Genomic DNA, 27907 nt, shown 5'->3' with positions numbered 1-27907 from the left:
GTACTCAAAAAACTCTGTTTGGGTAGAGTCTCCGTGTCCCCTGCAAGGGGGGATGGGGATGGGCTCCCTGTGAGCTGGTATTTCCAGGCTTTTGTTTTCTGGCGGCTTTCCCTGGCAGTTTGCTATGCCTCTTCTGAGAGTCAGAGCAGCAGCGGCTGAAATTCAGCCTCTGTCTCAGAANGCTGAAATTCAGCCTCTGTCTCAGAACAGAGGGATCGCAGATCGTTCTCCACTGGTGTTCTGGCCACTTTAACTCTGTTTCTGTTGGTGCTGCTCAACCCTGCAGCATCCCAGGCTGTGCGCCCCACACCCGGCGTCCCAGCCCTCACTTCCAGGGCCGGCGCGTCTCTGTCCTTTGTGTTTCCAACCCCACCAGCCGCCAGTCGCCAGCCGCCCCGCATGGGCTCCCGGAGCTCCCGGTCTCCGTCTGGTGTCTCGCGGGTGCTGACCGCGAGTCCGCCTGCTCCCCCATGCAGGTGGCCCTTCAGCCGCCAGCCGCCAGCCGCCAGCCGCCCAGTGCACGCTCCCGGAGCTCCTGGTCTCAGCCTGAATCCAGTGAGCACACTGGAGCTGTGAGATGCTTGGTGGCGCACGCTCCCGGCTCACGGACTCAGTCTGCTGTTTCCAGGGTGCGGGTCCGCCCGCTCCCTGGTGCAGGTGGCCCGCCAGCCGCCAGCCGCCCTGCGCGCGCTCCCGGAGCTCCCGTTCTCAGTCTGCTGTCTCAAGCGTGCGGGTCCGAGGTCCTCCCGCTCCCTGGTGCAGGACATACTTCTTTTCTATTGCTGCTTTCAAGATTAATCATTGTCTTTGTTTTTTAACAGTTTTATTACAGTGTGTCCCGGGAAGATGTCTTTGGGTTGAATTTGTTTGCAGACCTGTGAACTTCATGAATTTGGATGTGCAAATATCACCCCAGATTTGGGAAGTTCTCAGACATATTTTTTAAAATAAGCTTTCTGCCCCTTTCTCCCTCTCGTTAGACTCTCATAATACATAGTTTCTCTTAATGGTGTCCCATCAATCCCATAGGCTTTCTTCATTCTCCTTCATTTTTTTCCCTTTGCTTTTCTCTGACTGGATCATTTCAAATGATCTGTATTCCTACTGTATTTATCTCCCAAAAAAGGAAAATGTTAATTTGAAAAGATATATGCACCCCTATGTTTATTGCAGCGTTACTTACAGTAACCAAGATGTGAAAGCAACCCAAGTGTCCACCAATAGATGAATGGATAAAGAAGATGACACACACACACACAGACACACACACACAGGAATATTACTCAGCCATAAAAATAGAATGAGATCTTGTGGGGCACCTGGGTGGCTCAGCTGTTAAGCATCTGCCTTCAGCTCAGGTCATGATCCCAGGGTCCTGGAATCGAGCCCCGCATTGGGCTCCCTGCTTTCCGGGAAGCCTGCTTCTCCCTCTCCTACTCCCCTTGCTTTTGTTCCCTCTCTTGCTGTCTCTCTTTGTCAAATAAATAAATAAATAAAATCTTAAAAAAAAAAAAGAATGAGATCTTGTCATTTGTGACAACATGGATGGACCCAAGAGGGTATACTAAATGAGATAAGTCAAAGAAAGGATACCACATGATTTTACTTATATGTAGAATCTTAAAAAACAACACAAATAAACAAAAAGCAAAAACAAACTCATCAATACAGAGAACAAAGAGATACTTGTCACAGGAGAGAGAATTGAGGGATGGGCAAAATAGGTAAAGGGAGTGGGAGACACAGGCTTCCAGCTATGGAATGAATAAGTCACAGGGATAAAAAGTACAGCATAGGGAATATAGTCAATGGTATTATAATAGCATTGTATGGTAACAGATGATAACTACACCTGTGGTGAGCATAACATAGTATATAGACTCATCAAATTACTATGTTGTACACCTGAAACTAATTTAACATTGTGTATCAACTATACTTTAATAATAATAATAATAAAATAATAATATCTGTGTTCAGATTCACTGATTCTTTCTTCTGCTTGGTCTAGTCTGCTATTGAAGCTCTTCACTGAATTCTTCATTTCAGTCCTTGTATTCTCCAGCTCTAAAATTTCTGGTGTTCTTTTTATGTTTTTCTCTTTGTGGAACTTATCATTTCATTCTTTTATTATTTTCTTATTTCATCAAACAGTTTATCTCTGTTCTCTTGTAGCATTTCTGAGCAACTTTAAAACAATTATTAAAAACAATTATTTTGAATTCTTTGTTAGGTAATTTATGAATCTCTGCTTCCTTGGGGTCTGTTATTGGAAGTTTACTGTGTTCCTTTAGTGGTGTCATGTTTCCTTGATTCTTTGTGATTCCTATCACTTTTGTAGGTGTTTGTGTGTTTGAAGAAGAGTCACTTCTTCCAGATTTTATGGAATGACTTTGGTAAGGAAAGACCTTCACCTGTGGTTGGGGGTGTGCTGGAACATGCTGTGACCCTTGGTCTAGTGCTGCAGGATGCCAAGTGTGAGGGCATGTAGTGCCTGTAGATGGGGATGGGTGGGAGTGGCATGGTGTCTCATTGACTCAGGAAGCTATGGTCCATGACATCAACGACTGCATGATCCTTGGTGAGAGCTACAGGCAGTACACAATGGCTGCAATTGTTGGATTCTTTTTTTTTTTAAGATTTATTTTATTTTAGAGAGAGAGCGTGAGTGGGGGGAGGGGCAGAGGGAGAGGGGAATAATCCTAAAGCAGTCTCCCTGCTGAGCATGGAGCCTGACATAGGGCTCAATCCCAGGACACTGAGATCAGGACCTGAGCCAAAGTCAAGAGTCAGATGCTTAACTGACTGAACCACCGGGGCGCCCCAGGACTGTTGGATTCTTTAACAGAACCTCCAGTCTACTGGCTAGGGACCATGCCAGACAATGATGGTGGCCATAGCCAGTGGTGTGCACACAGTTGGCTGTGGGGCCAGTTGAGGAGGCTGGCTGCAGTGGCCAGTTGCAGATAGATGTGCAGTGGTGAAGGCTAGGGCCCACAGCAGGGGCTGGGGCCAACTGCAGGCACACAGGCAGCTGCAGTGGCTCTGGCTGTCAATTTGTACATGTGTGACTATAGGGGCTAGCTGTAGGCACAAGTTTGACAGGGGAGGCCAGTGATGGAAGTTGGAGCTGGTGTCTTGAGGGCGCACAACTGTAGGGTTAACTGAAAGTGAGTGGAGCTGTGCAGACCAATGACAGGGGTTAAGGTTCAATCCAGACCCACCAATAGCTGTACAGACTTTGGCCATTGGCATATACTTGTGGGGCTGCAGGAGCTTGCTGTAGCATATGCACAGTGGTAGAGGCTGATAATGGGAGTCAAGCCAACAGCGTGATGGTGAATAGCTGCAGGAATCTCCTGCCATTCTCAGCAGTTACCCCTCTCTTACCCTGGCTTTTCTTTCCTGGCTTACCTTTAAGTGTTCATCAGCAAGTGTTTTTCTTTAGCTTTTTTTTCCTTCTACTAGAAGATATTCTTATTGGGTGAGCTCTACTAGCATCCTCCTGCAAATGCATTTTTCTGTCAATACCCAGGGGTTTAAGACTCATGGAAATCTAGCTAAATGACATTTCTGATCTTCTATTAGTCTGACAAATCAGAATTGTGTATGATTTCTCTCTTACCTTGGGAAACCCCTTCCTCAAGGATAACTGGCTACCCTTTCATATATGACTGACAGTCTTGCCAATCAAGATGCCAAATGCTGCAATTCACCAATTTATAAATCTATTGGGAATGCATATAAAGGGCCCTTATCAGATTCACAAAAACTCTGTCTTATAGCTGACAATCTAAGTAGAATGACTCTAGAATCTCATGAATGGGAATATGAGGTGTGCAGAATGCTCTGCACTATGAGTAATTAAAATGCAAGTTTGTACTGTTCAGACTGGACAGTGCTTCTATCATTTTCTAATGGGCTTGATTCTGCATAACTTCCTACCAATGCACCATAATATATTTCAGTGTCAGTAAGATTCTTACTGGAAACTTCTATTAGACTACTGAGCAGGTGTCTTAAATGTGTTAACACCTCCAAACTCAAACTCTTATCATTCTCCCAACCTGATTTTCCTCTCTTTTCCTTATTTCACTTAATGGCATCATCATCCATTCAGTCTTGTAAATATGAAAAAAACACTCAGTGAACCTTAACTATTTCTCTTTCACACTTTAGATTCAATTTCCCCCCCAATCCTGATTATCATATCTGTTTTAGTTTAGGTTCCCTCAGAATAGACCCTGATCCAAAGAGGTGAGTGTAAGTTCATTTATGAGGTGATTCCAGGAAACAATGGTAAGGGAGTATGGAAGTAATACAGAAAAGTGAAGGAAGCCTGTATTATTGGGCAAGTTGCACTGGTAGGCAACTGAAGCTCTAACCCATTGGGGAACTCTGGAGTTCCCCACTCTGGAACCCACATGGGACTATATGCAACTTCCTTTCCATCACTGGCTGAGGGCTTCTCCTATTAGATATCAAGTCCCAAGCACTTCTTGCCTATCCCCACATTTGGACTGGCGGGAAATGCTCAGACAGAATTTTAGGTGCTTGTGGTTAGAAACCATCTGCATGTACTGAAAAAGTGAAGCTGAGGGGATATGATTAGGGTATTGGCAATATCTGGCAGGACTTGACTAGAGTGAGGGCCATTTCCCGCAGGTGCAACATTTTAGGTGCAAAATCTACCTTCATTCTCTCTTCCCCCCAGTGTTTCATAATTCTAGTCTTTGCTGGCAGCGGTAACTTTAAAGATACCAATTTGATCACAGCTATCCGGTGCTTAAAAAGCACAGAGTAAAGTCCAAACTCCTTGATTCAGCATGATTAACCTTTACAGATTGAAAAGTGACCTTTTCAACTGCCTCTCCTTCCATTTTCTTTTAATATAACTATGCTCTGCTCCATGAATTCTTCACTTTTTGAACTTGCATACCCTAGTGTGTATTGCTCCTTCTGCCTCAAATACTCTTCCCCTCTTCTTTACACAAAAATGTCTTATTAGTCCATTAAAATCCAGTTTAGAAATTTATCTTTTTGTGAAAACCTCTCTGACCTCCCTGGGAAAAGTAATTGCTTACCCCTCTGTGTTCCTTAGCATTTTATATGCACCTCTACTTTTGCACTTTGCAGATTGAATTGCATCTCTTTATCCTTTTTTCCATCCTAAACTAGGAACTCTTCAAAAGAAGTTTTCCTGTCTCCCTGAGCACAGGTCTTACTCATCTTTACAACCCCAATGTCTGCCTGCTTAGAGAAGGCACCCAATAAAGGTTTATTGCATTGGATTTATCTTGGTGCATCCAAACAAAACTGATTTTGAAAGAAATGGAAGGTAGCTTCCTAGCAATTTCAGGAGATGGACACCATAAGCCGAGAAAGCAGTCTGTGAGAATGAACAATTGGGACCTACCAAAGAAATCTATTTATATATCTATTATTTATGAACTGCTTCAAAAAGGCTGTGAGGCAGCTATTCCAAAGTGTTGGAATCCATCATCTCCAAAGGCAGTAATTTTGGTTTATTCAACTAGAACATGTGCTGATAAAAAGAAATGCAAATACTCTAGCACAGTATGAAGATACCATTTCAAATTAAATAGTCCCTAGATTGTAACCGCCCTAGAGGTAGAGGCCACAGATATAAAATTTACTTTTTACATAGTACCAAGACTAAATATTCACAAATCCTTAAATGATTTTTGGCACACCAGTGATTTTGATAATTTGTGACTGAATCTGTAGTCATTTGCAGTGACTCTGATAATTATCCACTTTAATTCCTTAATATGAATAAATAAACAAGATAAATCACCTTCCTCTCAGAACTCCTCATTCAAAAAAATGCTTTGTAGTAAGATTATTACACTAAAGTCTGTATGCCTTTCTCAAATGAGTTCGGTAGCCATCAAAGTTTCACTTCACCTCATCTGAATTGTTATTTCAAAAATTAATGAGGATGATAATAATGTTTTTAAAAATTCGCTTGCATTACTGCTGCTGGTGTGTGTGTGTGTGTCTTTTTTAAATGGTAATGGTGGTGATTATTAATGGTTGAGTTCTCCTGTCTCCCTGGGCACTAGCCTAGCGCTAATCTAGTTTTGGCCAGTAACAACAGCAATAACAGTAGAAGAGTTTGAAAAGTTTAGCAGTTGAGAACTTACCATTCAATAGAATGGTGGGATGCATTGGTGGTTGGAGGTGATTTCGGTCTTCTGCAGTACTTTTTGTTGTTTATTAATATTTTCTTTCTCTCCTTTTGTTATTAATATTGGTCTGGTAATACTTTTCCCTACCATTTGATGATACCTTTCAGTCGCCTAGATGAGTGAGTCAGCATCTCAAGAGGACCCCAAACCTGCTCAGGTACCTGGCTTACATAGGTTTCTAACCACTTAACTATGAGAGGATTTGAGAGTCAACATTCTTGAGAAAATTGAGAGGCAATATCATATTTTATCATTTAATTATTTCTCTTTTTAGTTGATGTATTCTGCTTCAGGTTGTGACAAAAGTGCTGAAAGAAAGAGGGTCAGGGGTCCATGGGTGGCTCAGTTGGTTAAGCATCCGACTCTTGATCTCAGCTCAGTCTTGATCTCAGGATCATGAGTTTAAGCCCCGAGTTGGGCTCCATGCTGGGTGTGTAGTCTACTTAAAGAAAAAGGGGTTGGAGGGGTCAAATAATAGCTGAGTCATAGTAGTCTGCTTCTAGTTGGTTGACATTTATAACAAGTCTGCCACTGTTTGAATTTGTTACTACATCTACTTTGTGTGATTTTATTTGGTATGGTGTTTGCCCGTTATGTAAATTTTTTTTACATAAAAAGCTTACTATACTAGAGTATAAGATGTTAGTTTTATCTTTAGCTTCTTTTGGATACCACTACTAACACTGTTTCCATTTCAGGAAAATGGAAAAGAAGACAAGGAAAGGAAAGAGGAAGCAACTGAAGTGGAAGAGCCTACCGAGGTAGAGTTTTCATGAATAATCAGATGTTAATGTCGGAAAGTAAACTGGACAAATTAATTTTCTTAAGAAGAAAGTATGTGGGTATTCAAAAAGATTAAACAAAATGGCAAATGGAAAAGAGCCTGAAGCTGACTCAGTTGAGTCAGTTGCAGGAAGCTTCCATGGACACATAAATTATTTGTGAAAAACTATTATAATTATAGGTAAATAAAGGGTGATTTCTAAAATCAGAACTATTACCCTGAGTACAATAACCACCAGTTTTTAGAGGAACTTCACTATTCGTTCTGAAAATATGATTCCCATGTTAATAATTTAAGTTACTTTGTGTTTATTTGAATACAAGAGTTCAAGAACATTCTATAGAAAAGGGGAGGCAATGAAAAATATGATTCACCTTTAAGTTCATTAATATAAGTCTTAAAGATATTCTATTATCATTCTTTTAAACTATACCAGCATGAAAACAAAATAAACAAGACCACATCAGCATGAGCACAAAAAGCTATTTTGCCATCATTTATTCATAAAACTAATCTTTAATTTCTTCAGTTAAGATGAAATATTTTTTCTTTCCATCACAAACATGGAAAGTGATTCTAATAGTAAAACAATAGCATTTTCAAAATTCCGATTTCACTATGTGGTGGTCTCAAATTATTTTTCTAGAAAGTATTGTGTAACTTACACCATACTTTTGAGGATTAAAGTACATCTGGAATAATATTCTTAGCATATCACTTTTTAGCCACAGGAAGATGGGATGACATGTTGAGCCAATGCATTTTATCTTGTTGATGCAGTTAAGACTGTGATCTTTGCTTCTAATACACAGCATTAAATTCTCGAAAAATTAAGCAGGTATGTTCGGTAACTCCTACAAGGCATTTATCTGCATTCTTTAACTGGGAGAGTTGATGCAACTTTGAGGAAAAGTAACTCATTTTGAAATTGATGTTTCTTTTCTCCTTTCAGAGTTCACAGAGTGTACCCGGCAGTTCTGCATTAGACACAAGAAGCAACGTGGCAGAAACAGCAGCGGCTGAAATCAAATCCCAAGGTAGAGAACTAGCCTTTCCCCTACACTGTGGAATTTAAAACAATTATATTTTCATTGGGGATGCATTCCGTAAGATTTTACCTTTAAAAAAAATATAATCCCGGGGTATTTGAAATACAATTTGGGAAATAGTTAAAAATACATTCCCCACACCATCTATTAATACTTTTGAGGCAACTTTATTCATCTCATGCTTAAAGAGAAAATTTAACTGAGAGCTGCCTGACACATACCCATTAATGCAAAAATAAAATGAAGAACACAAGTGATTTGGTGGGCTTTTTGTTTGTTTGTTTCTCCTTTTACTTCTGTACTTGACCACATATTTTTTTCTGTTTGACTTCTAGCCCCATCCTTAACCCAAATCCCACATAATTATGCACATTGGAAATTTATAGGATCTAAGACAAAAACAAGTGTGAAAGACATTCATCCCTTTCACTACAGTTCTTCTAACTTCAGATATGTAGTGAAATCCTGTGCAATAAAAATTCTTGACACTATCGGAAATTTAACAATTTTAATTAATTGAAATTTGCTACTATTCAGTTTAAAATGTTAAGTGTTTAGTATGTGCTAGGCTGAGATTGATCGAATTACAATAATAATTATTAAAGCATTTTCTAAACTATAAATTGGTATATAGATGCTACTTATAACTTTTAGGTGCTTATTTTTCTCCAAAGGGTTTTCTGTCTCTTAAACCAATTAAAAGCAATTATTTACTATTTTTTCTTATTAACGTACATTATAATAAATACACATCAAGAACCAAACTTTCCAATACTTATTGTTTTAATTGTAAAATGTAATATTTTCATAGCTTCACTAACTTTTAAAAAGTTTCTCGGGAAGTCCTTCTCCACCTGCCTCTCCCCCCAGCACCAGTTTCTTGATTTTACTCCCACCCTCCGCCACCATTACCGCTGAATATACTTTACCTTTACCTTAATCATTTCAGCCAGGTTTTTTTTTAAAGTTTATTTATTTATTTTTAGTAATCTCTAACATGCAAGGTGGGGCTTGAACTTATGACCCTGAGATCAAGAGTTGCACCCTCTTCTGACTGAGCCAGCCAGGTGCCCTTCAGCCAGATTTTTAAAAGAACACTTTCATTTTAAACATGCCAAACATAATTCTATAAATTTAATTAGGTTTTTGTTTTAATCAGTTTGTGACCAAATTTGCACGTGTAAAACTTCATACATGTATTCCCTCTAGAAAACTTATCAATCAAGAGTTTGTGGTATTTCCTGTTCTTGTACTTTCAATTTCTGTTATGGCTTTTCAACATATGGTAGAGGTAAGTGTGTTTTTTTTTTTTTTTTTTTTAAATTTTATTTTATTATATTGTGTTAATCACCATACAGTACATCCCCAGATTCCGATGTAAAGTTTGATGCTTCATTAGTTGCGTATAACACCCAGTGCACCATGCAATACGTGCCCTCCCTACTACCCATCACCAGGCTATCCCCTTCCCCCACCCCCTCCCCTCTGAAGTCCTCAGTTTGCCTCTCACAGTCCATAGTCTCTCATGTAAGTGTGTTTTGTTTAAGTCTATTCATCCCAGTATATGATATATACTGAAAACATTGCAGTTGCTTATTGCAGTATCAGTTGTAATGCAATGTACTTATTTATTCAGTGACCAGTCACTATTAAACCTAATATTTTAAATCTCTCTTTGTAAACGTGTGTGTGTGTGTGTGTGTCTAAAAAGTGGGAATAGGAACTGTTAATGCAGTTTCAACATACCAAAGGAAATGTCTTTATTCTTGTTATATACTTTCAAAATTAAAATAACGTCTTGTCAGGCAGCTCTCAGAATGCACTCAAATACATATCTTTGCAAAGAAAATTTTGTGTTTAAGTGTTCATATGAATTCCTCATTTCTTTACCCTAGTTATTGTACTTTTCAGGGTATGAGCTTAACTTTTATTTTGGGAAGTTGTTTCTTTGAAAATATGTTTGCTCAGGGTGCCTGGCTGGCTCAGTCAGTAGAGCATGCGACTTTTGATCTTGGGGATTTAAGTTCGAGCCCCATGTTGGGTATAGAGATAACTTAAAAATAAAATATTAAAAAAAGAGAGAAAATGTTTGCTCAACTCTGTTCTTATTTCATAGCCCTAAGATTAACAAAGTTTTGTAGGAAAAAGCATTTTCTTATAACTATTGAATCTTAATTCCAACAGTATTTAATAGTGCTTCTTTTCCTCCTTTTTTATAGTCATTCTACCTTCTGTACAAATGTTAAGAATCAAGCCAGCTGAGTTTCAGACGTGGCTTGTATTTAAGGAGAACATCATACATTTAGTTGAGTAGCCCTGCTGGGTCAATTTGCACCAGTTTAATCATCAGCCAGTCCCACTAATGTTATAAGCCCTCTTGTGAAGAAAGAATCTGCTAAAGCTTATTATAACGTGGATAATAATTCATTCCTAAATATGTCCTAAAATAGGTTTGTACTGAGGCCATGCCCAGCAGGGAGCCATGAACTAAGTGCAAGAAATGATAAAAGTCACTTTGAAGGATGGACCTTTCAAAATATTAATATGGAATTCTTTTGTGTCCCTACTTATTTAGTTGAAAGCATTTATGCCTGAAGTACCTGAATAAGTCTTTGTATGTTAGAAGGTGGATTAATACAGGGGTGAAGGAGTACATGTTGGGGAAGAATTTGAAAGGCTTTTAATGCTATGAAGAGTTTAGGAAGGTAATCCTGAAAAAGAATTCCAGTGCTTAGCATAGTGCCTGCCACAAAATGAAGCATTATTATTACTGAGTGAATGTATAATGAATCAATCAATCTGTAAAAGATTTAGGAATGTCCAAGCATAGACCTGCTAAAAAACCCAGTACCCGTTTGAAACTATTTTCAGTTGAACCTCAGAATTAATTTGCCCTTGGGCTGTGCTGTAATTTATGATCCTCGAACTCAGAGGTCACTAAATCAGAAGACAGTGCAGATAGGCTTATTTAGAATTCTGATTTATTAACCCTACTATTGCTGTGCCTCCTTTTTTTTTTCTTGGTTTTATGGCTCTAAGAGAAGCGTTTGGAGTTGTAACCAAATACACATCTTCTTCCACTCTACATATCAGTGCAAACACTAGGATTATTGCTTAGCAAACTATCATAGCCAAGGACACTAGAGAAGCACTAGCAGTCTGCAGCAAGATAGAGAATGTCCTAGTTCATGTGTGAGTACACATATGAACCATGGCAGATGGGTAGATATTAAGTTGCTATACATCGGTAGCACTACCTTTAAAGCAGGAGAGGATCCTCTTTGGGTTATGCCGGAGAGGTAAAAGCAAAGAGAGTAACATTAGAACCTGCAGACTTTAAAGAATTGCTCTCTTTACACTTATTTAAAATAACAACAAAATCACTGTATATTAGTGAGCATTGTGATGAACCAGAGTGGAAACATCCCATTCTCCTTAAAAACGTGGCTAACTTGTTGGCAAATCCAACTGAGAGGTAAGGAAGAGCATTATACTACCCTCCTTACTGCCCCCATATTGTAATAAGAGAATCAGCCAAAGAGGGAATAAAAACTTGGGAGGAGGTTCATAAATACTATTCAGTATTGGCCATAAGACATTCTTTAGATGAAATACTGGCTTTTCAAGAGTTTCTTTATACACTACTTAATTTTTTCCTGGGCATAAAGATGGATACTCTCTAGGTAGGATTTAAAAGTATTCTTCAGAGTATTCGCAATGAGGCTAGGGATAATTTTAAATAAATCAATAAAACAAATTTTAAAATATTTGTGGATAACTCCCCCAAAAATGAGAAGGAATAAATACATTGCAATACAGTCATATAATGAAATACTATGAAGCAGTGAAAAATGAATGAATTAGTTACAACTGCACCAAAAGTTGTAATAAGATACCTAGGAATAAACCTAACCAAAGAGGTGCAAGACCTGTACTCTGAAACTATAAAACACTGATGAAAAAATGGAAGAAGACGCAAAGAAATATAAAGACATTCCATGCTCATGATTGGAAGAACAATATTGTTAAAATGTCTATACTACCCAAAGCAATCTATGGGTTTAATGCAATCCCTATCACAATACCAACAGCATTTTTCGCAGAACTAGAACAAACAATTCTAAAATTATTATGGAACCTTAAAGGACCCTGAATAGCCAAAGCAATTTTGAAAAAGAAAAGCAAAGCTGGAGGCATCACAATTCCAGACTTCAAGTTATATTACAAAGCTGTAGCAATCATAACAGTATGGTACTGACACAAAAATAGACACATAGATCAATGAAACAGAAAATCCAGAAATAAATCCACAATTATATGGTCAATTAATCTTCAACAAAGCAGGAAAGAATATCCAATGGGAAAAAGTATCTTCAACAAATGATGTTGGGAAAACTGGACAGCAACATGCAAAAGAATGAAACTGAATTACGTTCTTATACCATGCATGAAAATAAACTCAAAATGGATGAAAGACCTAAATGAGAGAACTAAAACCATAAAAATCCTAGAAGAGAGCACAGGCAGTAACTACTCTGATCTTGGCTGTAGCAACTTCTTTCTGGATATGTCTCCTGAAGCAAGGAAAACAAAAGAAAAAAATACACTCTTGGGACTATATCAAAGTAAATGCTTCTGCACAGCGAAGGAAATAATCAACAAAACTAAAAGGCAACTTACAGAATGGAAGAAGATATTTGCAAATTACATACCCAATAAAGGGTTAATATCCAAAATATATAAAGAACTGCTACAACTCAATACCCAAAACCCAAATATTCCAATTACGAAATGGGTAGAAGACATGAACAGACATTCTCCAAAGAAGACATCCAGACACATGATAAGATATTCAACATTACTCATCATCAGGGAAATGCAAATCAAAACTACAATGAGATATCACCACACACCTGTCAGAATGGCTAAAATCAACAACACAAGAAACAACAGGTGTTGGTGAGGATGTGAGAAAGGGGAACCCTTGTGCACTGTTGGTGGAAATGCAAACTGGTGTAGCCACTGAGGAAAACAGTATGGAGTTTCCTCAAGAAGTTAAAAATAGAACTACCTTATGATCCAACAATCACGCTACTGGATATTTACCCAAAGAATACAAAAACACTAATTCGAAGGGATACATGCACCCCAACATTTATTGCAACATTATTTACAATAGCCAAACTATGGAAGCAGCCCAAGTGTCCATCAATAGACAAATGGATAAAGAATATGTAGTATATATACAATGGAATATTCTTCAGCCATCAAAAAGAATGCAATCTTGCCATTTGTAATGGCATGGATGGAATTAGAGTATAATGCTAAGTGAAGTAAGTCAGTCAGAGAAAGACAAATACCATGTGATTTCACTCATAAGTGGAATTTAAGAAACAAAACAAATGAAGAAAGAATGGGGGAATGGGTGAAATAGGTGATGGGAATTAAGGCATGCACTTGTTATGATGAGCACTGGGTGATGTATAGAATTGTCAAATCACTATATTGTACACCTGAAATTAATATAACACTGTATGTTAACTAAGTGGAATCAAAATAAAAATTTTTAAAAATTATTTTGAATGGATGAGATAGAGTTGCATTTGTCAATAAAGATGAATTTCCAAACAAAATATTAAGTATCAAAAAGGTCACAGAATACACAGGCATGGAATCATTTTTATAAAATTTAAAAGCAAGAAGAATAATATTATACTGCTTAGATACAAGATAACCAAATGCAGAGAAATGATAAACATGAAATTCAGAATAGAGTTTCTATTAAAGTAGGGGTGTATTTAGGGCTTTAATTTTTAGGTAATTTTTTTCTTAAACTGAGAGTAGATACATGGCTACCTATTATGTCATCATTGTATTTACAGGTCTTAAATATTTACTAATAAATAAGATTTAAAAAAATGCTGCTCTATATTATGGAGGTTCTAGTCTTTTGCACTTTCATTGCACTGTTACTATTTTTTTTTTAAAGATTTTCCTTCTTTATTTGACAGAGAGAGAGACATCCAGCGAGAGAGGGAACACAAGCAGGGGGAGTGGGAGAGGAAGAAGCAAGCTCATAGCAGAGGAGCCTGATGTGGGGCTCGATCCCATAGCGCTGGGATCACGCCCTGAGCTGAAGGCAGGCGCTTAACGACTGCACCACCCAGGTGCCCCTGCACTGTTACTATTTAATGAGAGTTAATGATTGAGGCATAAATCAATAACTACTTTCTGTTTATCTTAAAAATAATGACTATAAAAATAATTTCCATATCTATTTCTTCTTTTCTTCTGCATCCACAAGTAACAAAAGCAAAAGACTTTAATAATACACGGCCCTGATCCTATTGTGATTCAGCTAGGCACTGATATTTTGTTCGGCACACAGAAGTAAATTGACCAGTGGGTAATATTTGTAAAGGCTTGAAACTACTTCATCTCCGTGGCCATGTCAGAAAAAAACTTAATATTCCCATTAAGTTTTTTATTCCAATCACCTCAGCAGCCATCGATACATATATATAAAAAATCTGATAGCTTATTGTTCAGAGCCTGAGTTAGCTAGGTCCCGGGAACCCAGAGTTATGCTAGGAAAAGTCATACAATTCTATGTGCTAACACCAACAAAAATACATGGTCTTCCATCTCAGACGGACTTTCTGTATTACTTGGAAACCTATCTGTGTGTTTGTTGTCTGCTCCTTTTCACCTTCATAACAATTATTTCAAACTTTTATTATGCACAGTCAAGTCTATGATCCCACCATTCATTGGTTTTAGCAATATTTATTTTATTCCATAAAAAATAGAGGCTATTAGAGGGAATGCCCTCAGTAAAGTGTAGGAAACACCTCATCCAAGTTTATTATATATTCTTTTTTTTAATGTTTTTTTTATTATATTATGTTAGTCACCATACAGCACATCCCTGGTTTCTGATGTAAAGTTCGATGATTCATTAGTTGCATATAACACCCAGTGCACCATGCAATACGTGCCCTCCTTACTACCCATCACCAGTCTATCCCATTCCCTCATCCCCCTCCCCTCTGAAGCCCTCAGTTTGTTTCTCAGAGTGCATAGTCTCTCATGCTTATTATATATTCTTGATCTCAATCTCTCTTATCTCCTCAGACCCTGAGGACCATCACCAAATCTCTCTCCTGTAGCTTCTGTTTTCCTCTCTACATTGGCTCCTTCCTTCTGTTCTCTAAATATAGTCAAGACTATCCCACCTTCAAAGAAAAATCCTTGCCTTCAGAATCACATTCCTTGAAATAATTGTCCATTTGTCCAGTCTCCATTTCACCTCCAAGCCCCTCCCCAGCCCACTGAAGTCTTGGTTCCTTCCATTCTTATCAAAGAAATCACCCTAAGGTCAGTGAAGAATAACTGGATGCTAGATCCAATATATACTTTCTACTTCTTAAATCATTTGATTTCTCTGCAGCATTTGACACTATTGACCACTTCCTCTGTAGTGATAATTTTTTTTGTCTGTCCAACATCTCTTGGGAAACCACCCTTCTGTCCTTAATCCATTTGGTTTAGATGTGGCTGACTCCATCCCTTTATTTCCAGAGATAGGTGGTGATCCAAACCTGATCGATCAGATTCACTACCCCCTTCAATGCTGTGGATGGTTCAGAAATAGGCATATAATGTATGCCAAGTGAATTAAAACCTTTCCCAGATTTTTTTCCCAGATTTTTTAAACTGGAATTTTAATGGCAGATTTTTAAAAAATCAATGATTATAGGGGCGCCTGGGTGGCACAGTGGTTAAGCTTTCGGCTCAGGATGTGATCCCGGCGTTATGGGATCGAGCCCCATATCAGGCTCCTCCACTATGAGCCTGCTTCTTCCTCTCCCACTCCCCCTGCTTGTGTTCCCTCTCTCGCTGGCTGTCTCTATCTCTGTCAAATAAATAAATAAAACCTTTAAAAAATCAATGATTATAAAGATTTTGCAAATCTAAAGCTGCTGGTGACCATTTTAATCAACATATGAGGACAGCCTGCCTAAATATTAATTCAACAGAGCAAATTAGAAACTAGAGGTGCATTTCAGTGATGCCTGAAAACAGTTATGGACTTTCCAGCTATATGAATTAATACTTTTCATTTTTAATTTAAGCTATGTGAGATGGATTCCTATTGCTTGAAATTGAAAGGATCTTTATTAATACAGCATTCTTGAAACTCTTCTTGTGGTTTCTGTGATTCTAACCTCTCCTATTTTCCTCCCAACTCTCCCACTCCTGTGTTCTTTTTTTGCCTGTTCTTTAAAAATGTTGCATAAAACTTGTAAGTCTTACAATGACCTTTGAGCAGTAGCAACATCCTGACCTAAACAACAAAAAACTAATTTTAATAAACATGTCTGTTATTTTAAAAATGTTGCATAAGTTTCCTTTCTTGGTCCTCTTCTCACTCTAGACATTCTCTCTGTGTGAGCTCATTCAATAATAATAATAACTATAGATGTTTTAGGATATATAATTTCATATATCTGCATAATTTTCTCATGACTATCCTGCAAAGTATAATTTTGTTTCCATTTTACAGGAATAGAAACTGAGTCTAAACTGAGTAACTTGTTCTAAATCATGGGGCTAGGAAAGGCGAGAGCTGGTATTTGAACCCTGGTATCTGTGATTCCAATGCCCATAATATTTTTTAACACAACATTTATTCATTTATCAAGTAATTGAGTTCTTACTATGTTTCTGACACTGTTCTAACCACTGGGAGACAGAGTCCCTGCATTAACATGTCTTAATTCCTAAAGGTGTGTTAGAAACAGACTGTTCCTCCCCCCAAAATCCTTGGTTTTAGCCAGTGCAATAATGCAAATAAAGGAAATCAAAGTTATAAAAATTACAAAGAATAAAGTAGAAATGTCTTTTTTTGCAGATGACAATTGAATAAAGCAATCGATATAAATTTAACAAGGTTTCTTCACACAAAGTCAACATACAAAAAACAATGATAAGTGCATTACTTACCTTGACTCAGCTTGTGAGGGACGGTAATTGGGACCCTGTGTCTTCTGTCACCTGAGCCTGCTAACCTGTAGCCACCATGCATGAGTTCATGTTCATCCACGCTGGCCAGGCTGGTGTCCAGATTGACAATGAATACTGGTGGCTCTGTTGCCTGGAACACGGTATCCAGCCTGATGGCCAGATGCCAAGTGATAAGACCACTGAGGGAGGAGATGACTCTTTCAACACCTTCTTCAATGAGATGGGTGCTGGCCAGCATGTGCCTAGGGTAGTGTTTGTAGACCTGGAACCCACAGTCATTGATGAAGTTCACACTGGCACCTACCATCAGCTCTTCCACCCTGAGCACCTCATCCCAGGCAAGGAAGTTGCTGCCTGAGGACACTACATCATTGGCAAGGAGATTATTGGTCTTGTCTTGGACTGAATTTGGAAACTAGGTGACCAGCACACAGGTCTTCAACACTTCTTGGTTTTCCACAGCTTTGGAGGGGGAACTGGCTCTGGGTTCACCTCCATACTGATGGAACATCTCATCCCTCTGTCAATTATGGCAAGAATTCCAAGCTGGAGTTCTCCATTTACCCAGCCCCCCAGGTTTCCACAGCTGTAGTTGAGCCCTACAGCTATCCTCACTACTGACTCCACCCTAGAGCACTCTGACTGTACCTTCATGTTAGACAAAAAGGCCATCTATGACACTGTTGCAGAAACCTCAATATTGGAGCACCTGGGTGGCTCAGTCGGTTAAGTGTCCAACTCTTGATTTTGGCTCAGGTCATGCTCTCATGGGTTGTGGGATCAAGCCCCACACCTGGATTCACACTCACCAGGGAGTCTGCTTGAAAGATTCTCTCCCTCTGCACCCCCCCTCGCAGGTGCATGCACGTGCTCTCTCTCTACTAAAAAAGAGAAAAAAAGTAGAAGCCTCAATATTAAATGCTCAAACTACACTAAACTTAACTGCCTTATTAGCCAGATTGTGTCTTCCATTGCTGCTTCCCTCAGATTTGATGGAGTCCTGAATGTTGATCTGACAGAATTCCAGACCAACCTGGTTTCCTATCCCTGCATCCACTTTCCTCTGGCTACATATGCTCCTGTCATCTCTGCTGAGAAAACCTACCATGAACAGCTTTCTGTAGCAGAGATCACCACTGCATGCTTTGAGTCAGGCAACCAGATGGTGAAATATGACCCTTGGCATGATAAATGTGTGGCTTGCTGCCTGTGATTCCCCAAGATGTCCATGCTGCCATTGCCACCATCAAGACCAAGTGCAGCATCCAGTTTGTGGACTGGTGCCTCACTGACTTCAAAGTTGGCATTAATTACCAGCCTTCTACTGTGGTACCTGGTGGAGACCTGGCCAAAGTACAGTGAGCTGTGTGTATGCTGAGCAACACCACAGCCATTGCTGAGGTCTGGGCTCCCCTGGACCATAAGTTTGACCTAATGTATGCCAAGTGTGTCTTTGTTCACTGGTATGTGGGTGAAGGCATGGAGGAAAGAGAGTTTTCTAAGGCCCATGAGGACATAGCTGCCCTTGAGAAGATTTATGAGGAAGTTGGTGTGGATTCTGTAGAAGGAGAGGGTGAAGAAAAAGAAGAGGAATACTAATTACCATTCCTTTCAGCCCTGTGGCTTGTCACACCTAGAACTTTAAACATTTGCTGAAAGGCATTAAAGCTTTCTGGTTATATTGTCTTCACTTTTTAGCTGTGATCATGTCTTACTTCTCTATGCATATCTGTAAGATTTTCCCATCATGTCTCAAAGTAAAGGCTTTAAGAAAGAAAAAAAATCCACAAAAAAACTATTATATTTATACATATTAGCAACAAATAATTAGAAAATAAAAAATTAAATACCATTTTAATAGCATCAAAACCATTAAATATCTAGAAATAAATCTAACCAAAAATGAGCAAAACCTCTATACTGAAATTATAAAGCTTTGCCAAAAGAAATTAAAGATGTCCCAAATAAATGAAAAGATATATCTTAGAACCAACAAAATGGCGGAGGAGTAGGAGATCTTAGTTTTGTCTCTGCCAACTCTACGAATAGAAAAACGACCACTCTCTGCAAGGTATAAGGTGTGGAGATGTGAATTCAAGGTGATATATGGAAAGATAAACTGCAGGGGGAGGGAGCCTCTGTAAGCCAGCAACGGAGTGATACAGCAGCAGAGCGCAAAATTGGAACTTTGAGAAGTCTGCTTCTATGAGGGACATTCCTGACTGAAAGACATTCAGGTGGTGAAGTGGGGCAGAATCCTAGGTGGGACAGTGTGATGTCAGGATCCCCGGGGTCACAGGAAGAGTGGAGGTGCCTGTGTGTGGCAGAGTTCCCAGGCATTGGAGAGGGGAAGCTGCGCTGCAATCAGTAAACCCAGGAGTGGGCTTTCACCTTGGTGTTGCCATAAGCCATGAACCCCGACATGATCAGGTGACCGCACTGACAGCAGGGGCCCAACAAGTGGCAGAACTGCAGGAAGACCCCCCCTTCCTCCCCTGGGAGGAGTGGCGCCGGTGCACACCTTAGGAGTTGGCTGGGTTTGGAGACTCAAAACGGGGTTACATGCCTGAGATAGAAGCTCTCTGTCCCAGGCTGGGTGAGCACGGAGTGCAGACAGACACCAGGGAGACAAGAGTGACTGACTGCTTTTCCCTGAGGGCACACTGAGGAGTGAGGCCCTGAGCTTTTGGCTCCAGGGCTGGAGATTGGGAGACCACCATTTTCATTCTCATCTTCTAAAGTGGTGCAGAAACCCTTCAGGGAACAAAACCCACGTAGAGCAAACCAGAACAGATGTCTTAGTCTGGCCCTCTGGCAAGAGGGGTGCAATTCCACCCAGGGCAAAGATACCTAAGAATCAACACAACAGGCCCCACCTCAGATCAGCAAGAACATCCAACTAAGACCAAGTCAAGTTTACCAGTCGTAGAGAACTGCCAAACTCCAGCGCTAAGTCTTTCAAATTTAATTTTTTTCTCTTTCCTCTTTCAACCCACTTCTTATTTTACCAACTCTTTTTAAAAAATCTTTAGTTTTCATTTTTACAGTTATATTCCATCCTTTCCTTGTATTTAATTTTATTTTTGTACATATGTAAGTTTTTCTTTCTTTACAATTTGCGATGCAGTTTCTCTAACAAACAGACCAAAATACATCCGGAATCTAGTGCATGACTCTCTTCTCTTCACCTGTGTGATCATATTCTCTTTTTTTCCCTCTCTTCTTCTTCTTCTTCTTTTGTTAAAGTCTTTTTTTATTATTATGTTCAGTTAGCCACCGTATAGTACATCATTAGTTTTTGATGCAGTGTTCAATGATTCATTAGTTATATATAACACCCAGTGTTAAAGTCTTTTTTAATTTTCATCTTTACAGTTACATTCTATCCTTTCATTGTATTTAATTTTATGTGTATATATATATTTTTTTTCTTCTTTCTTTACAATTTTGGAAAGTATTTTCTTCCAACAAACAGACCAAAATACACTCAGGATATAGTGTATTGCTCTGTTCTGTTCACCTGTTTATATTCTTTCCTTTTTTTTTGTCTTTTAATTTTAATTTTTACAGTTATAATCTATCCTTTCATTGTATTTAATTTTATTTTTGTACATATATAACTTTTGCTTTCTTTACAATTTGGGATCTAGTTTTCTAAAAAAACAATAAACAAAAAACAAAAAAACAAAAACGAAAACAAAAAACCCCAAAATACACACAGAATCCAGTGTATTGCTCTATTCTTCTCATATTCTGATTGTATTCTCTTTTTTTCTTTTTAATTTTTTTTTCAGTTTTGGATCTCTTCTGATTTTTTTAGTGTATATTTCTCTGGGGTCATTGTTGCCATTTTAGTATTTCGTTCTCTTGTTCATCTATTCTTCTCTGGACAGAATGACAAGATGGGAAAACTCACCTCAAACAAGAGAACAAGATGCAGTATGACTGCCAGGGACCTAATCAGTATGGACATAAGTAAGATGTTGAAACTAGGGTTCAGAATAATGATTATAAAGATACCAGCTGTGCTTGAAAAAAACAGAGAAGACACTAGAGAATCCCTTTCTGGAGAAATAAAAGAACTAAAATCTAACCAAGTTGAAATAAAAAAAGGCTATTAATGAGATGCAATAAAAAATGGAGGCTGTAACTGCTAGGATAAATGAGGTAGAAGAGAGAATTAGTGTTATAGAAGGTCAATAATGGAGAATAAAGAAGCTGAGAAAAAGAGAGATAAACAACTACTGGATCATGAGGGGAGAATTCTAGAGATAAGTGATACCATAAAGTGAAACAATATTAGAAAAAGTGGATTCTCAGAGAAGTAGAAAGAGAGAGGGGGGCAGAAGGTATATTGGAGCAAGTTATAGTGGAGCACTTCCATAATCTGGGGAAGGAAACAGGCATCAAAATCCAGGAGGCACAGAGAACCCACTCAAAATCAATAAAAATAGCTCAATACCCCAACATATAATAGTGAAACTTATGGATCTCAGAGACAAAGAGAAAATCCTAAAAGCAGCTCAGGACGAGAGGTCTGTAACCTACATGTGTAGAAACATTAGACTGGCAGCAGACCTATCCACAGAGACCTGGCAGGCCAGAAAGGACTGGCATGATGCATTCAGGGTGCTACAAGAGAGAAATATGCAGCCAATACTTTAGCTAGCTAGCTGTCATTCAAAATAGAAAGAGCCATAGAAACTTCCAGGACAAACAGAAACTAAAAGAATTCACGATCACCAAACCAGCCCTACAAGAAATATTAAAAGGAATCCTCTAAGCAAAGCAAGGAACAGAGACAATATACAGTAACAGTCACTTTACAGGTACTACAATGGCACTAAATTCATATCTTTCAATAGTTACTCTGAATGTAATAGGCTAAATGCCCCAATCAAAAGACACAAGGTATCAGATTGGATAAAAATGCAAGACCCAATGATATGCTGTCTGCAAGAGACTCGTTTTAGACCCAAAGACACCTCCAGATTGAAAGTGAGGGGGTGGAAAACAATTTATCATGCTAATGGACATCAAAAGAAAGCTGGGGTGGCACTCTTTATATCAGACAAATTAGATTTTAAACCAAAGACTGTAATAAGAGATGAGGAAGGACACTGTATCATAATTAAAGGTCTATCCTACAAGAAAAACTTAACAATTGTAAATATTTATGCCCCTACATGGGAGCAGCCAATTATGTAAACCAATTAATAACAAAACTAAAGAAACATATCAATAATAATACAATAATAGTAGGGGACTCTAACTTACTGCAATGGACAGATCATCTAAGCCAAAGATCAACAAGGAAACAAGGGCTTTGAATGACACACTGGACCAGATGGACTTCACAGATATATTCAGAGCATTCCATCCCAAAGCAACAGAATACACATTCTTCTCAAATGCACATGGAACATTCCCCAGAATAGATCACATACTGGTCACAAATCAGGTCTCAATCAGAACCAAAAGACTGAGATCATTCCCTGCATACTTTCAGACCACAATGCTTTGAAAATTCAACTCAATCACAGATGTAAATTTGGGAAGAACAAAAATACATGGACTAAAGAACATCCTACTAGAGAATGAATGGGTCAACCAGGAAATTAAAGAAGAGTTTTAAAAATTCATGGAAACAAATGAAAATGAAAAGACAACTGTTCAAAACCTTTGGGATGCAGGAAAAGCGGCCCTAAGAGTGAAGTATATAGCAATACAAGCCTTTCTCAAGAAACAAGAAAGGTCTCAAATACACAACCTAACCTTACACTTACAGAAGCTGGAGGAAGAACAGCAAATAAAGCCTAAACCCAGCAGGAGAAGAGAAATAATAAAGATTAGAGCAGAAATCAATGAAATAGAAACCAAAAGAATAGTAGAACAGATCAACAAAACTAGGAGCTGGTTCTTCGAAAGAAATAATAAGATTGATAAGCCCCTGGCTGGACTTATCAAAAAGAAAAGAGAATGGACCCAAAAAAATAAAATCATGAATGAAAGAGGAGTGATCACAACCAACACTGAAGAAATACAAACAATTATAAGAGCATGTTATGAGCAAATATATACCAACAAATTAGTCAATCTGGAAGAAATGGATGCATTCCTAGAGACGTATAAACTATCAAAACTGAACCAGGAAGAAATAGATAACCTGAACAGACCCATAACCAGCAAGGAAATTGAAGCAGTAATCAAAAATCTCCCAACAAACAAGAGTCCAGGGCCGGTTGGCTTCCCAGGGGAATTCTACCAAACATTTAAAGAAGAATTAATACCTATTTTTCTGAAGCTGTTTCAAAAAAATAGAAATGGAAGGAAAACTTCCAAACTCTTTCTATGAGACCAGCATTACCTTGATCCCAAAACCAGACAAAACCCCACCAAAAAGGAGAATGATGAACATCCCTGATGAACATGGATGCAAAAATTCTCACTGAAATACTAGCCAATAGGATCCACCAGTACTTTAAAAGAATTATTCACCACGACCAAGTGGGATTTATTCCTGGGCTGCAAGCGTGGTTCATCACCCGCAAATCAATCAATGTGATACACTACATACATAAAAGAAAGGACAGGAACCATATGATCCTCTAAATAGATGCAGAAAAAGCATTTGACAAAGTACAACATCCTTTCTTGATTAAAACTCTTCACAGTGTAGGAATAGAGGGAACGTACCTCAATATCATTAAAACCATATATAAAAAGCCCACAGCAAATATTATTCTCAATGGGGAAAAACTGAGAGCTTTTCCCCTAAGGTCAGGAACATGGCAGGAATGTTCACTATCGCCACTGTTGTTCAACATAGTACTAGAAGTCCTAGCTTCAGCAGTCAAAAAACAAAAAGAAATAAAAGGCAACCGAATCAGTAAAGAAGAAGTCAAACTCTCACTCTTTGCAGATGACATGATACTCTATGTGGAAAACCCAAAAGACTCCACCCCAAAATGGCTAGACTCACACAGGAATTCAGCAAAGTGGCAGGATATAAAATCAATGCACAGAAATCAGTTGCATTTTTATAAGCTAACAATGCAACAGAAGAGAGAAAAATTAAGTAGTCGATCCCATTTGCAATTGCAACAAAAACCATAAGATACTTAGAAATAAACCTAACCAAAGAGGTGAAGGCTCTGTACTCTAAAAACTATAGAAAACTCATGAAAGAAATTGAGAAAGATACAAAGAAATGGAAAAACATTCCATGCTCATGGATTGGAAGAACAAATATTGTTAAAATGTCTACACTACCCAAAGCAATTTACACATTCAATGCAATCCCTATCAAGATAATACCAGTATTTTTCACAGAGCTGGAACACACAATCCTAAAATTTGTATGGAACCAGAAAAGACCCTGAATAGCCAAAGGAATGTTGGAAAAGGAAAACCAAAGCTGGAGGCATCACAATTCTGGACTTCAAGTTCTGTTACAAATCTGTAATCAAGACAGTATGGTACTGGCACAAAAACAGACACATAGATCAATGGAACAGAATAGAGAACCCAGAAATGGACCCTCAACTCCAATGGTCAACTCATCTCTGACAAAGCAGGAAAGAATATCCAATGGAAAAAAAGGCAGTCTCTTCAACAAATGGTGTTGGGAAAATTCGACACCCACATGCAGAAGAATGAAACTGGACCACTTCCTTACACCATACACAAAAATAAATTCAAAATGGATGAAAGGCCTAAACATGAGACAGGAACCCATCAAAATCCTGTGGGAGAACACAGGCAGCAACCTCTGTGACCTCGGTCGTGGCAACTTCTTACTAGACATATCTCCAGGGGCAAGAGAAACAAAAGCAAAAATGAACTATTGGGACTTCATCAGTACAAAAAGCTTCTGCACAGCAAAGGGAACAATCAACAAAACTAAAAGGCAACCTTTATATTGGGAGAAGATATTTGCAAATGCCTTATCAGATAAAGGGTTTGTATCCAAAATCTGTAAAGAACTTATCAAACTCAACACCCAACAAATAATCGAATTAAGAAATGGGCATAAGACATGAACAGACATTTCTCCAAAGAAGACATACAAATGGCCAACAGACATGAAAAAAGTGCTCAATTATCACTTGGCATCAGGGAAATACAAATCAAAATCACAATGAGATATCATCTCACACCAGTCAGAATGGCTAAATTTAACAATACGAGAAACAACAGATGTTGGTGAGGATACAGAGAAAGTGGAACACTCTTACGCTGTTGGTGGGAATGCAAGCTGGTGTAGCCTTTCTGGAAAACAGTATGGAGGTTCCTCAAAAAGTAGAAAATAGAGACACCCTATGACCCAGCAATTGTACTACAGGGTATTTACCACAAATATACAAATGTAGTGATCTGAAAGGGCACCTACACCGCAATGTTTATAGCAGCATTGTCCACAATAGCCAAACTATGGAAAGAGCCCAGACGTCTATCGGCAAATGAATGGATAAAGAAGTATATATATATATATATATATATATATATATATATACACATATACAATGGACTACTACTCAGCCCTCAAAAAAATGAAATCTTGACATTTACAACAGCATGGATGGAACTAGAGGGTATTATGCTAAGCAAGATAAGTCATTCAGAGAAAGACAATTATATGATCTCACCGGTTCATGGAATTTAAGAAACAAAACAGAGGATCACAGGGGAAGAGAGGAAAAAATAAAGCAAGATGAAACCAGAGAGGGAGACAAACCATAAAAGACTCTTAATCATAGGAAACAAACAGAGTTGCTGGAGGGAAGGGGGATGGAGGGAATAGGTAACTGGGTGATAGGCATTATGGAGGGCATGTGATGTAAGGAGCACTGAGTATTATACAGGACTGATGAATCACTGACCTCTACCTCTGAAACTAATAATACATTACATGTTAATTAATTGAATTTAAATTTAAAAATTTAAGAAAAAAAAGAATACTTACTCATTAATTACAAGACTTAATACATACTGTTAAGACAGTAGTTCTCCCTCAATTGACCTCTAGATTCAATGTAATTCTAATCAAAATTTCTGCAGGGCTCTCTATATATGTTTCTGTGTGTGTATGTACTGTATGGTGACTAACATAATATAATTAAAAAATTGACAAGTTGATCCTAAAATGTATGTGGAAATGCAGAGGACCCAGAAAAGCCAAGGAAATCTTGAAGAACAACAAAGTGGAAGGATTTATACCATCAAATATCAAAATTTGTAACAGAGTTACAGAAATTAGGGTGGCATGATAATAGTGTAAAGATAGACAAGGCAATGGAATAGAATAGTCCAGTTGAAAGTCATTCATTCATTCATTCATTCATTCATCCATTTATAAGATTTTATTTATTTGAGAAGGAAAGAGTGAGAGAGAGAGAGAGAGAGAAGCAGAGGGAGGGGCAGAAGGAGAGAGAGAAGCAGACTCCCCGCTGAGCTGGGAGCCCAACACGGGGCTCCATCCCAGGACCCCAGGATCGAGACCTGAGCCAAAGGCAGGTGCTTAACTGACTGAGCCACCTAGGTGCCCCAGAAAGTTCTATATTTAAAACGGGAGGTGTTTTCAATAATGATGCCACATGGAAAAAAATGTATTTTGGGTCCTACCTTACCTGACACACAAAAATAAATTCTACATGTATTTTAGGTCTAAATGTGAATGATAATACAATAAGTCATTTTAGAAAAATGCATTGGAGAATATTCTCATGATTTGGGAGTAGGCAAATATTTCTTAAGCAAAACACAAAGAATGCTGTACATAAAAGAAAAATTTGGGAAACAGACATTAAAATTAAGAACTTTTGTTCATGGGTGCTTGGGTGGCTCAGTCAGCTAAGCCTCCGACTCTTGTTTTCAGTTTAAGTCATGATCTCATGGGTTGTGGGATCAAGCCCACATCTGGTCAGTGCTCACTGGGGAGTCTGCTTGAAGGATTCTCTCCCTCAACCCCTCCCCCCACTTGCTCACTCTCTCTCTCTCAAAATAAATAAATCTTAAAAAAAACTTCTGTTCATCAGAAAACACCATTAAGACAGTGAAAAGGCAAGCAAGGTATGAGAAAAAGTATTTCCAATACATTTGTTCATCAAAGGTTTTTATCTGACTATGTATAAAATTCCTACGAATCAATAAGACAACTCAACAGAAAAATGGACAATAGATTTGAACAGAAACTTCGTCAAAGAGAACATTAAATTGACTATAAATAGAGGAAAACGGGTTCCAGTTCATGAGTCGCCAGAGAAATGCAAATTAAAATCACAAGATAAAATTATGTGTTCAGCAAAATAACAAAAAAACAGACAGTGCCAAATGTTGGCAAAGAGGGAATACAGAAATTTTCATACAGTCCTTGTGGGAATCTAAATTGGTAGAACTTCAGAAAACTGTTTGGCACTATTTATAAAGCTGAATGTACCCCATTATCAGAATTTATGCTCCTAGAGAAATGAATCTATATGTCTACCAAAAGACATGTGGAGAATGATTATGGCAGCTTCTTTTTGTTCTAGCCAAATTTGGAAACTATTCAAATGTCTTTCATCTGTAGAATGAATTTAAAAATTATAGTATATTCATACAAGAGAATACTGTGCAGCAATGAATAACAACTACTGCCATGCAATGTGGATAAAAGTAGTTAAATTATTGGGCAATACCAGATACAACAGAGCATGTGCTGTATGATTCCATTAATATGAAGTTCAAAAACTGGCAAAATTAATCTGTAGTGTTGGAAACTGAGGAAGTGTTACCAGAGAAAGAAAGAATGGAAGGAAAGAAGGGAGAAAGGAAGAGGTGGAGAGAGGGAGAGA

The 27907-nt window shown here is 38.3% G+C and overlaps 1 protein-coding gene and 1 pseudogene across 1 annotated transcript in view; both read left to right on the top strand.

Moving 5' to 3' along the window:
- EFCAB5 (EF-hand calcium binding domain 5) overlaps positions 1–27907 on the top strand; it is a 168099-nt gene that overhangs the window by 6445 nt on the left and 133747 nt on the right. Inside the window, exons 2-4 of the mRNA XM_034640619.1 lie at positions 6320–6369; positions 6911–6973; positions 7949–8033. Coding sequence (XP_034496510.1) covers positions 6328–6369; positions 6911–6973; positions 7949–8033 — 190 coding nt within the window. The 5' untranslated portion in view covers positions 6320–6327. The remainder of the gene's footprint in view (positions 1–6319; positions 6370–6910; positions 6974–7948; positions 8034–27907) is intronic.
- Positions 17128–18671, top strand: LOC100482901 (annotated as a pseudogene).

This window comes from Ailuropoda melanoleuca, chromosome 13 (assembly GCF_002007445.2).
Source record: "Ailuropoda melanoleuca isolate Jingjing chromosome 13, ASM200744v2, whole genome shotgun sequence".
NCBI classification, from domain to species: Eukaryota; Metazoa; Chordata; class Mammalia; order Carnivora; family Ursidae; genus Ailuropoda; species Ailuropoda melanoleuca.
This window is presented reverse-complemented; position numbering and strand designations above follow the sequence as displayed.